General features: G+C 36.9%; 1 protein-coding gene across 2 annotated transcripts in view; it reads right to left on the bottom strand.

Moving 5' to 3' along the window:
* Nucleotides 1-11998, bottom strand: part of PTPN21 (protein tyrosine phosphatase non-receptor type 21) — a 47701-nt gene that overhangs the window by 19208 nt on the left and 16495 nt on the right. For both annotated transcript variants that reach the window (XM_037394201.1, XM_037394202.1), the window contains exons 4-11: nucleotides 9886-9983; nucleotides 7293-7360; nucleotides 6811-6881; nucleotides 5407-5494; nucleotides 5115-5203; nucleotides 2886-2973; nucleotides 2087-2166; nucleotides 81-141 (exon numbers count right to left, since the gene is read on the bottom strand). In XM_037394201.1, coding sequence (XP_037250098.1) covers nucleotides 81-141; nucleotides 2087-2166; nucleotides 2886-2973; nucleotides 5115-5203; nucleotides 5407-5494; nucleotides 6811-6881; nucleotides 7293-7360; nucleotides 9886-9983 — 643 coding nt within the window. The remainder of the gene's footprint in view (nucleotides 1-80; nucleotides 142-2086; nucleotides 2167-2885; nucleotides 2974-5114; nucleotides 5204-5406; nucleotides 5495-6810; nucleotides 6882-7292; nucleotides 7361-9885; nucleotides 9984-11998) is intronic.

The raw sequence follows: 11998 nt of genomic DNA, 5'->3' as shown, positions 1-11998 counted from the left end.
TCATTTTATTTCACTGAAGGAAACTAATAATCAACCGAAATCCATAAAAATGCAAATATAAAACTATTTGCTCTCCTTACCATAGACATCCTGGACGAAGACCGCCTTCTAACAGGATTCACTGTAACAGGCTGGGTTTGTCTACAGAAGAAATTTTATGGTGAGAAATTATTCTTAACACCACCAAGGCCTATTTCAAACCTTGGAAAGTGCTCCTAAGTTGAGTTAAAAAATCAGTCTCCATTTCTGGCACCAGGCCTTGTGTTAAATAGTCCTCCCCAACAGTCTCAAAAGGAAAGTGCTCTGTGCATAAAACCCCCATTGCACACAGTATGAGCAGAATCACAAACCCAGGATCAAAATACCTCCGTCACTTCTTTGCCTCTTTTCCCTGAAGCATAAAAAGGAGATGACCCTGAAAGCACTGCAGCAGGACAGAAAAAGCAGCAGAGTAACTGGGGACTAGTTCCAGATTTGAACACCATATAAAATCTCATACTGTAAGTTACCTGTCCTACAAGACCAGATACAAAATTGTTTACAGAATGTAACATTAGAGAGGTTACAGGAATTGGAAAGCATGACTATACTGCACAAGCATTTGTATGTTCTAAGATTCAAGCTAACAGTAACAAATTTGCATAATTTGTTGGACTGCCTGCAGTACGTAAGGTTCAGAAACCCTTAAGGTCCTTTTCCCCCACCCTGCACTGCACCTCTACCCTGCATCTTGCAGCAAGACAGAGCTCAAAAGACAGTAGAATAATACAAATGCAGCAACTACCAGATTTCAGAAAGAGAGATGATTTTTCAGCTCACCCTTTGGGGAGTGAAGGACGAGAAAGGATTGGAAAGCGTGGAAGGGAAAGAATGAGGGAAGATTTCTGAGAGCCCTCCTCAGGTGGAGAGTCCAGGGAGTCTCTAAAGACAAGGCATGTACAGATAAAGAAAAAAACAAACTGAACTTAATACGGGCATGTATAAGACAGTTTTCAGCAGCAGGACCAGATGACAGGGAATCTTAGAGTAGAGATAATCAGAAATATTTTGAGGACTTTTCCTGTTAATAAAACCATGCTGTGGTGAAAGGGTTAAAATAAGTAATCCTAGAGACTGACATTCAATACAGACCTATAGAACTGACATTACTCAGATAACAATGCACAAGTCCCACAAATGTACTACATCTACCAATACTACTTAGTCCTCTCAAAAGGCAGCCAGGTTTACAAGCTTAGAGGTATGAGGTCTACTCCATTCCAAATTAATCTTGCACTTCTGAAATAAATTAGCATTAAACACACTAGCGAGTCATCTGTGGTACAAAATATTCCATTATCTTCCCACTGGCCTCAGCAAATTTTGGACCAATGCCTCCCCATAGCTATCTTCTCATGTACAAAGAGGAGGAAGAGAACATTTGGGAACTGTGCTTTTTTAAGACATTCTCTGTTCTTTGACCGAAGTAACTTAACTGAAGGAAAGCTGTACCAGTAGAGTAGCTCAAATTCCAGTCCTTGATTTACAAGTTGGAGACCAGCCCATTTAAATTTAATTTGATGAATTGCATTAAATTTATTTTGCACTGGTGCTACTTGAGCTATATGGATTCCATGGATATCCAAAGGACCACATACCTCTCAGCTGTCAATCCAGCACATTTCAGAAGTGCTTCACATACACTTCCCGCCCTTTTAAAGGCCTCTAGAGTGTCCTTTCAGAGCAGTTCACTCAAACCCAGGCCAAAATCCCAGTGATTCCAGTAGTTCACAGACATACTAGCAGTAGTAGCCCCCAAAGCAACTGAAGTCTGTTGCAGCACTGAGATTCAACAGTAAGGGCCAAACAATATTACTTTTGGTAAGATTTTGGTGTTTAACATTGTCCTCTGTTACAAAGGAGAACATGTTTGAGAAACTGGTGGTAAGTATTTTCTCAAAAAAGGATTAAGGAAAAAAACCCCAACCCCAAGTCATTAATTACTACCACCTAAAAAGGACAGTAAAGACATTAGGGTCATAAAATATTACACTTCCCAATGGAAGCTTCAAGGGTACCAAAATATCTGCTGAAGTATTCTACTTACAGGCTGCATTTATTTAGTCTGTAAAATTTGTGTCTAGCCACACACATCCTCCACACGTATTTTGCTGTTTCCATATCTTCCTGCCAGAAAACAAAACCAAAATTTTCATATTAGGCCAAATATGCATACCCTTGGCTTGCTTCCAGACAAGCCACTGAAATTTTTAAGATGAAATTAGCATTCACTGATTTCATTTTAATATAACTTCATTACTGTCATCATGTTTTCCCCACAACTGTACTTTGCAGGCCTGAATATGCACTCTGGCCTAACATTTTTATTAGATTTATGAAGGTTGAAAGTAGAAGCCTTTTGTTGAAGACACTCTTATCAGCTATAACACTAATACAATTTACAGTAGACATATATACATCACACCATAACATTGTTAACAGCTGCCTTCTTGACAAAGGCAATTGGTAGATGCTACATAAAACTAATTCTGGAAGGAATGCCGTGGCCCATTCCAGCAAAGCTCTAAGACCATGTTTATCTTTAAATGCCACTGATAAAAATAATTTAAGAAAAATGCTTGAAATTTTACTGGAATAGATGAAAATGTTTATGACAACCTGAACCAAGCCTGTCAATGCACTCAGCATAGAAGGTCAGATTTTTAATGCCTTCCCACAGAAAGCTAGCCAGAGACAATATTATTACTTTTAATTCACTCATACAGCTCAAAGTTGCTAACATACATAAAGTAGTTTTTAGCCTTTGAGTTAAATTAGCAGTCTTAATTTGTGCGTCTATTTACTGATGCCTTAGTGAGAAGAAATAAAATTAAAAATCTACTCACAGTTTGGAATTGGATTGTCTCTTCTTTGTTTGCCAGCTCCAATGCAAAAAAGGATTTGTTGTGGGACATGTTGGCAATATCATGCCACCTGCAGAGAAAAGGGATAGAACATGACTGGCAAGCTCTGACTTTCAAATCACAGAAAATGCAACTGAAGAACAGTTCATTTCTGTTCCACCACCACCACGTGGAGCACCACCAAGAATACAGATACAGAACTAAGGACAAATAAAAAGCTCATCAATGTATATGAACATGTTGCAGACCATCACCTTCCATATCCACTAAATGACTGCTGAAAGGAAAATGTGTATGTGACTAACTCTTTTGAAGATACACAGCACGTACAGTAATAAGTTTCTTACTTGGCTTCCACCTGAAATTCTTCCAAGTGTGGTGGTGGGCTTTTTTAGATCAAATTTAGATATATCTAGTTATCAGTAAATTATAATGTCCCTACTGCTTGAACGCAAACCATACATTCTAGGAAAAAAAACCCAAAAGCTACACTAAACAGAGCTATTAAGGCATTATTATACATATTTTCTAGAACTGTCATGCATATCGGCAGATGAGAAAAAGTTAAATTGCAGAAAATAGAATACCATATATTTATTCAACTTTTTGTTAAATATAAATGCACTTTGATCCAGTAGTAGTATGTTAGTGTAAATAAAGCCTGTATCATTGATTTGTTAAAAAGAATATTCTGTAGTGCACAAACGCAGGGAAAAGGTATGATCTACATACAATACTCTCTCTAAAGGTATTTATATTACTTCCATTTTCATTATATAGAGGTAGCTGATGGCATTTTCTATAGCTACTCACCATCATATGCATGAGGTATAAAAAAAATTAACGTCCTCGTTTTGATGTAGAACAAAGACCCCTCAAATTTAAGGCCTTGGTTCATAGGCATTTATGGACACAATTATGACATTACTTGAAACAATCTGAAGAATAACCCAGTTCTTTGTAAATTGTACTAATGGGTCATTTGTCTATGCACACAAATACCATGATATATTTATCCCTGGTAGAACTGCTCACAGTCATACAAAAGATAAGCAACAGAACAGAAAATTGGGCCCTGAAATTGGAATATTAATACTTTCTGATGCTTTTCAATGTGCAACTTTTTTCTTATGTTTACACTGACACCGCATCTACAATTCCTTGGGAAATTATGTGAAATGCATGGACAAAACTTCATCTCTCTCCCTTGTGTGCTTGGAAAGTCAGACAGCAGAGCTGTTGTTGCTTCATTCTGCAAGAAAGCAGAGTAGGGCACTTCTGCCACTCTACACAATTAAAAAGAACTTGGCATCATCTCTCCTATCAGCAGAAGTAGAGAGATTTTTGTGAAGGATGGTTAGTGGTACAGAATCTAAAAATTCTATTAAATAAAAACACTAATAGAAAGAAGCACAGTTGCTACTTTCTCTAACCCCAGAAATTCACCACGAGTTCCACTAACTGCTGGGCCAGTGGATTTCAAGATTCTGTTCATATTCAGCCAAAAATTCAATTCTAGAAGATTAAAATTCACTAAGAATAAAGCCTTTCTTGCTCTGATGATAATGACAGATTACTAAGAGTCATTTTATAAACATCTCAATAGGTATGCTTTTAAATTTACTACAAATTCTGTCCAAAGATTCCCAAGCAACCCCTCTTGAAGTCAGTGGGAATCGGTCCATTTCACATGAAGATTGAATTTTAACTGTTAGGTAAGTTGCAGACATGCTTATGTCTACAACTTAACCATCAGAACATTAAATAATGAACTAAAACAACGTATGAATCCAAAATAATGAAACAAATGTTATAGTGTGACTGTCCTCTATGTCTTCTATATAATATATGAAAGGAACTCCTGGATAATTTTTACAATTGAATATTGCTAAGTAAACTGATGTGCCCATCTCAGGGCTTAAGGTGTTCTATGTGCAGAGAATTGCTCCTTTTTGACTCAATAAATATTTTGCAACGGGATGTATATTAAATTCATCTCTTGGAATTAATCTGGCTTAAAGAGATTCATCCTGCAGTCGGTATGTTGAAAAATTCCCAAGGATTTCAGTATTTACTGTAACGTGACAACTAGAAGAATATGTTTAGGTTTATGAATAAATACACACCATAACTAAGAGTCATTCGTGCTAGTGAGGAACACACATAAAATGTGATGTGCACAAAGATATTTTGATAAAGAACAATACTAACCTAAATACAACAGGAGGACGACCATTTTTGTGTTTCACAAAGATACCATCAAGACATGCTCCAATGAATATGTCACTTCCTTGGCTGTCCTGTAAGAAGTTGCAAAAACTTATGCAAATACAGGGGAAAAAAAGTTTTTGAAAGCAAAGAAACATGAGAAGCAACTACTTTTACTGTTCTGGAGGAGAAAAGGGGTGGCATGGGTTTGGTTTTTATTTATTTTTGGCAGGAAGTGACCCTTTTTACATAGGGGGAAGAGCGCAGCTGAGACAAAGATCAAAGCCCTGTTTACCTTTGCAGGATAGGTCTCTTCACCGTAGCCCTCCATTCTCTCTACTTCTTGCATATATAACATTTCTGCATCAGGAGGAGTAAGGCCTCTACAAATGAAAAAGAACAATCAGCTAGTACTGTCAATAAGAAAAAAACCCCTTTGTTTTACTCTGACTGACACTGTCAAAACTTGAAAAACATCCCCGAGATATCCATGCAACCTTCAAAACATCCTAGTTTCACCTGTACCAATGGCTGATACATTTGTCTCAGCCTTTACACTTTGATTCTAGTAACTTATTCCTCTCAGGCACCTCTAAAGGTAAATGGTAACAGACCAGTTAAAATTATCCTCTCTGCTAATGGTAGAAAATTATCACATTCTTCTTCAAATCCATCCTTGTCACCATATTTTCTCACTTTATCGGAACAATTATTCTGGCACATATGTTCAAGACCTGAATTTCTCCTATTGCAGGATACATGTTTAGGACCAAGATGAAGTTTGATGCTTCACACAGAGTCATTTTCTAAATGTTGACAGGATTTTAACTGTAACAGTTTGAAAACATGAGAAGGACAGGATCTGTAGGTAAAGGTGATTTATTTTTTTTTTTTTTTAATTAGGCCAAGTGGCAAAGACAGTTTTCTCACAGACATGCAGTAGTGTCACATGGATTAAAAGTTTTTATTTCCCTACCTACCTCAGTTGATCTCATAGAAGACATTATCTCTACCCACAAAATCCTGTCATGCTCATTTTTATGTTTCAATAGGTCTTCAATCATCAGTCTCTGTTTCTTCACTTTTTCCTAATGTCATGCAGATTAAGTTTTCTTTACTGAACCTTAACCGTGCAATCTTGTTACAAATGCATTTCAAAGAGAAAGGGATTTTAAAATTTCAAACTGTTGTTCTAAAGCAACACAGGAAAAAATAATTCTCACATAGCCACAAACTTTTTTCACTGATGAACTGACAACAGAGAACTTTCCTTTCTCTTGGATTGCTACATCTGAGCTACCTTTTACTGAAGATCATAAGCCTTCTGGAACAATGACTGTCTCTATATTTCTACTGCCCTCAGTATCGGCTAATGTTTATCAAGAAACATCCTTACTGAGGTTACAACTTCATATAAACAAGTTTCAGAAACATTATGCAGGTGAAGTCACACTATGTAATCATGTCCTGTATTCTTAATTCTCAATAAGAATATTCTCATCTATTTTACTGGTCATTCTGTTCTCTTTTCACTTTGATTCAGCAAAAATTCTTGTAATTCTAATGCAGGTCTATCAGTGAAAAAACTCATTTAAATGGCAGGTGAAATTAGTCACACTGTCTCCTGAGATTCCCAACTTCCTGAGCAACTGAAGCAATCACACTGAAATTAAGCAACAAAGAGTTTCAGAAATGTTACCTGTACTTCTGATGTAGCAAGGCAACTTTCTGCGTCGCTTCTTCTAATATTTTTTCTTCTTGTAGCCAACCCTTAAGGTAAGATAGCATTTAAAGTATGAAATACAAAAAATTCTACAAAATTAAATGGTTATATTCTTTACACAAGTGACTCAACTCTCCATTCTAGTCTTGCAGCTTAGATGCTGTAATATGCACCCAAACAAAATCAAAAAGCACAAACAAACATCTCCACCCCAACTTTCTTGTCAGCGTAATATACAGTAAAATGGAAAAGATCTTGCAATATCTTTGCTTCTGTATAATATAAGGTATCATACCTCACTCCAGTCTCAAAGAAAACCTTTACTGACTGACAACCTAGGGAGCAGTAAGGTAGATGAATCATGGAGTCTTTAATAATAACTTGTATTTACCAATCTAAGATATTCAAATTTAAATTTATCAATTTAAGAATTTAAATCAGATTAAATAAGTACTTACCACTGGAAACAAAGCAAATCTTTGTAGAAACTCCTGAGATTCATACTGATCATAGTCTCCAAAATCAGCTAAAAAATAAAAAAATTCTTGGATTCAAACATTTGTAACAAAATGATTCAATACGCGATCAATTGCAGCAGGATCTCCAAGTAGCAAATCTCCATCCTATTGAACTACGATCTGAAAGTAAAACAATGGAATAAACTAACCAGTAATGCTTATAAAGAGGAAAAGAAAAACCACATCCCATCTTTTTATCTTGTTCAGAAAAATTGATTAACACTCCTTATGGATAGGAAAGGAGAGGAAATGAAAACAATTATAGTGCTGCTCCAAGTTCCTTAGTTCCCTGGGGTTTTATTTGTTTAGCTTTTTAATCACAGAATGGTTGAGGTTGGAAGGGGCTGCTGGAGATCTAGCCCTAAGCAGGGTCAGCTACAGCAGACTGTCTCAGAGCCTTCTCCTCTGACATTTTGAATGCAGAGGATGGAGGCTTCACAGCTTCTCCAGGCAATCTGTTCCAGTGTCTCACCACTCTCACAACAGAAAATTTATAATGTCGAGATGAAATTTCCTGTATTTCGATTTGTGCCCATTGCCTCAGAAAAGCCTAGCTCAATCTTCTTTATTTCCTCCTGTCAGTTAATTATTTGCAGTATTGCTCTAACTTGCAACTGGACTGAGGCACTGCACAGTGCAGCTGGAGCACCCCTCTGCTCTCAAGCCTTCTACAGCTCCCTGCACCCCGATGTGCAGAAAGTGGGACCTAGAAGCCTTCCCAGGCTCAGGGGCACGCTCAGAAGGGACTTAATAACAGTTTTGATGTTAACAACAGTTTTGATTTTATGTCATGCCAAAGGGCATTCCAAGGACTTTGCCTCTTTTTCTGTTTCCAGGAAAAAACTAGCCGACATTTCAAAGAAGAGAAATAAAACATTCTAAATTGGAAAAGTTATGCACCAGTCTGACAGGAGAAACTGCAGAACAGCAGTCTGTACAGAATGGCTGCTCCCAAAAACACACACACAGTCCCTAAGCACACAGATCCTATTTATGTTACCACAGATTCTCATCCATAATAGTATAATTTTAGAGACCTTTAGAAACCAAATTTGTATGAAGCATTAACAATTAACATGCAAGTTATTTATGACAAAAGGGGAGAACTGGCGACACGCTACACCAACACAGCACTTGAGATAACGCAGTGTTTCATATCAGCCTATTGTAATGATTTCAAATACAGATCATTCTTGAAACCGGTTCACTCAAAACAGCAAACAACTGCTTCTGTTTGTTCACCAGCTAAAATTAACTAACCTACCTGGTATAAGCTATTTCAGTCATCGGAGCACATTCATTTAGAACCTGCATTTTTTCTGAGTTCTTTTTTCACTGTGTTATCAACACATACAGCTTCTCTCTTACACAAGACTGAAAAAGGAATGTGAAAACTAAAAGGATAAATGTTTTCCATCTGGAAAGAGGATTATACTGAAAGATTTCTATAAACAACTCACTGAGCAGAGACACATTTACGCTGTCCAAAGATATGAAAATAACAAAGCAAGATTTTGTCAGTTGAAGACCATTAAATTGTAGCTTGGATTAAACAGATTCACTGTTATATAAACAGGACACTAATATCATTCACCCTACTCCACTGGTAACCACATTTTCAAAAAACATAATTGTCATCTTTAAAGTGATACTACCAACCCATATAATTAAAAACAAAACAAAAACCACAACACCCCCCCCCAAACCAACAAACAACAACAAAAAAACCCACCAAAACCCTTAAGTTGTATGTATGTACTGCCAGTGATTTTATGTCCCTTTAAATTTTGGCAGATTTACAGTTGGTGTTCAATATACTGGCCTGGCATTCACTGTGAAGCAATAAACAAACACACTAAACAAAGGTGTTTCCATTAAAAACTTTTATTTTGAGAGATTTAATATCAAACAGCTGTGTTAGCAGGGAACACCAGACACAATCAGTGCAGACAGACTTAGGACTGGTGGCTCTCTGGTGTATATCCCATCTGACTGCAGTTAAGAAAAATAAAGCAGCCATTTAGGTAACACAGAAAAGTGTCTTCAGGAGTGATTGGAACACAGAATTGTTAACAGTCTTGCATACTAACTTGAAATAATCCTGCATGTTAGGATATTTGGAAGAAAAAGTGGAGATACAAGTAGTACTGTATATTCAAATTCAGTTATTTATTAAAACATCTCTCTCTCATTACTGTGTCAGAATAGTCTTCATTAACAGAAACAGATGCCAGGTCTGTTAATGTAAACAGACAACAAAAGTCTTTTCCCCCAAAGGAACTCCAATGTCTAATTCAAACCCAGATTCTGAAAATACATTAGATACCCAGACAGACCTCTGAGGATTGCACAGAAATGCCAGCGAGTTCAGGGCCAGTGATCCCACTGCTCTCCGTCCTCAGCCCGTATGACAAAGGTCTAAGGAGCAAGCCTTCCATAACTTACTGCATTGAGTCTTCGAGTGATAAATAGAAAATGTATCACCAAAATTTCTAAGGCAACATTGGCTAATTGGCACAATTGCCTTACTTACCCTGAACAGCTAAACCAGCCAGATGTATTGCTTGTTCCAGTGTGCAAGGAATGTTGCCCTCCAAGATATCTTTCTTTAATTGCAAATAATACTGATACCTACATGGGGAAAAAAGAAAAAGCTAACATGGTCTTCTCCATTTAAAGAGAGTGCAGATGAATATGCCTGCATTTCCTATTCCTCTCTGCATTCCCCAGTTTGTGTGAAGGGTATTCTTTCTCATCATTCAGACCCACACCTCCCTTAGCTTTCACATGTCACTGCAGAATCAAATATTGCTACCTCTTAAAACAAAGTCTCCACGATTTCTGTCTACTACCATACCCTTATACTTTTTTTACTAGTTCCTTCCTTAATAGTGTTATCTCCTCTTTACAATGTTCAGTATACTGCTGCTGTATTGCTGCGTTCCCTTCCAATAGATCTAATGTTGCACACCCCTTTAATCATAATAGTGACTTTCATTTGTGCATTACAATTTCTGAGTACATTTTGTTCTCGCTTTCAAGGCACCATATAGTTTCCCTTTAATCTGACCTCTTCCTAGGTCATCTCTTGTACATGCAGCCACTACTAGCTGTGCCATGTGTCAACAGCGTGAACCACTGTTTTCTTGAATTCTTCTGCCCCTTTCAGTAATCCATGGAACACCCTATCTTTAGCCCATAACACCTCAAAACTAAAAAATGCCATTATAGCTACACAGACTTTGCCAAGAAGGACACTTGTCTTCTCTAAGTCTAGTTTTAAAAGCTTAACTTCCTCATATTGTATGCTAACTCTTGTGAAGTAAGGCTTTAATACTGAGAACATAGAAGCATGTACTGCAATTTATTCAGTGATGAGAAAGGTCACACAAATTTTAATCAGGCTAAATAATGGCTCTCTTCCCTCACCCTTTAACAGCCTCTTAAATACAGTGACATTTTATAAATATTATTTAGACTCTTCTGGATCTTCCTACAAAAAAGCAGTATTCCATATGACAGATAACATGCACAAGAATAGCTGGGACTAAACCCAGGCCTTAAAGAAAAGGGGAAAGCAAAAAGCTACCACATATCAAGCAAGGTATTTGGGGAAATAGATCTTCCTAGTCAAGCAGTAGAATGTAAGCTCTTTCCATAGAACTAATATTAAAAGTAAGCATACAGACGAAGAATCTTGACACTACCTCATAACAGTACAAATACCTTCTCTTTTGTCTATGACATATTCATTTCCTGGTATGCATTAAACATATAATTTGCTTAAACATGCTCAATCTCATTTATATTGAAAAGGCGTGAAAAAATTGGCAAATTTCTGAAACTAATCTGGACTCTCACTATCGTACATCAAAGCAAGTGCCATCTTCTAGGACTCGAGTATAAGGCTGGTGCATAGATTCCTGCCTTCTATGTGGCAGCACACTGCAAAATTGCTGTAAAGCTCTAGCATAAACATCATATTCTTTAAATAAATGTCAGAGAAGAATATTCAAGGTTTTTCAGGCAGTTTAGCTATTCAATGCAACATCATGACATTTGTCTTACTCTAATGCATCCTAGTACATCAAGCACAGAATCTGAACCAAAGATTTATTTAAAAAGGAAAAAAAAAAGAAAAAAAGATTACTAGAATGACTTCTTAAGCCAGTAACATTGCTGAGAAAAAGCCCAAAACTTCAGAGTTTTCAGAAATAAACTAATCTTACAGAAAATACACATAAAAGAAAAACTAAAGCTGCCAAGCTTTGAGCAATATATTACAGCACCAGTGTCTGCACCAAGAGACTTATCTCCCTGAAAAGCTTTCACATCACAATTAGTGGAAAAGTTCTCTAGCAAGGTATTTTAGCACCAGAGTATATAAGGAGTTTCATGTAACCACAGAATAAATTAAGCTGGAAAGGACATCTGAGTGATCACCTGGTTCAACTCCCCACTCAAAGCAGGGCCATCTTGAAGTCAACAGCTTAAATGGGTTAATTAATGCAAGCATATACTTCTGAAATAACAAATATCTGTTTGCAATCCAGTTACTGGTTTTGTATTCATTTGCCTGTTAAAAATAATAACTAAATCAGAACAACCATGCACATTAAGACACTAGAAGCCAATGTACAGGCCCA

Source organism: Falco rusticolus, chromosome 7 (genome assembly GCF_015220075.1).
Source record: "Falco rusticolus isolate bFalRus1 chromosome 7, bFalRus1.pri, whole genome shotgun sequence".
Classification (NCBI taxonomy): Eukaryota; Metazoa; Chordata; class Aves; order Falconiformes; family Falconidae; genus Falco; species Falco rusticolus.
Note: the sequence above shows the minus strand (reverse complement) of the source record. Positions and strands in the feature narration are given on the sequence as shown.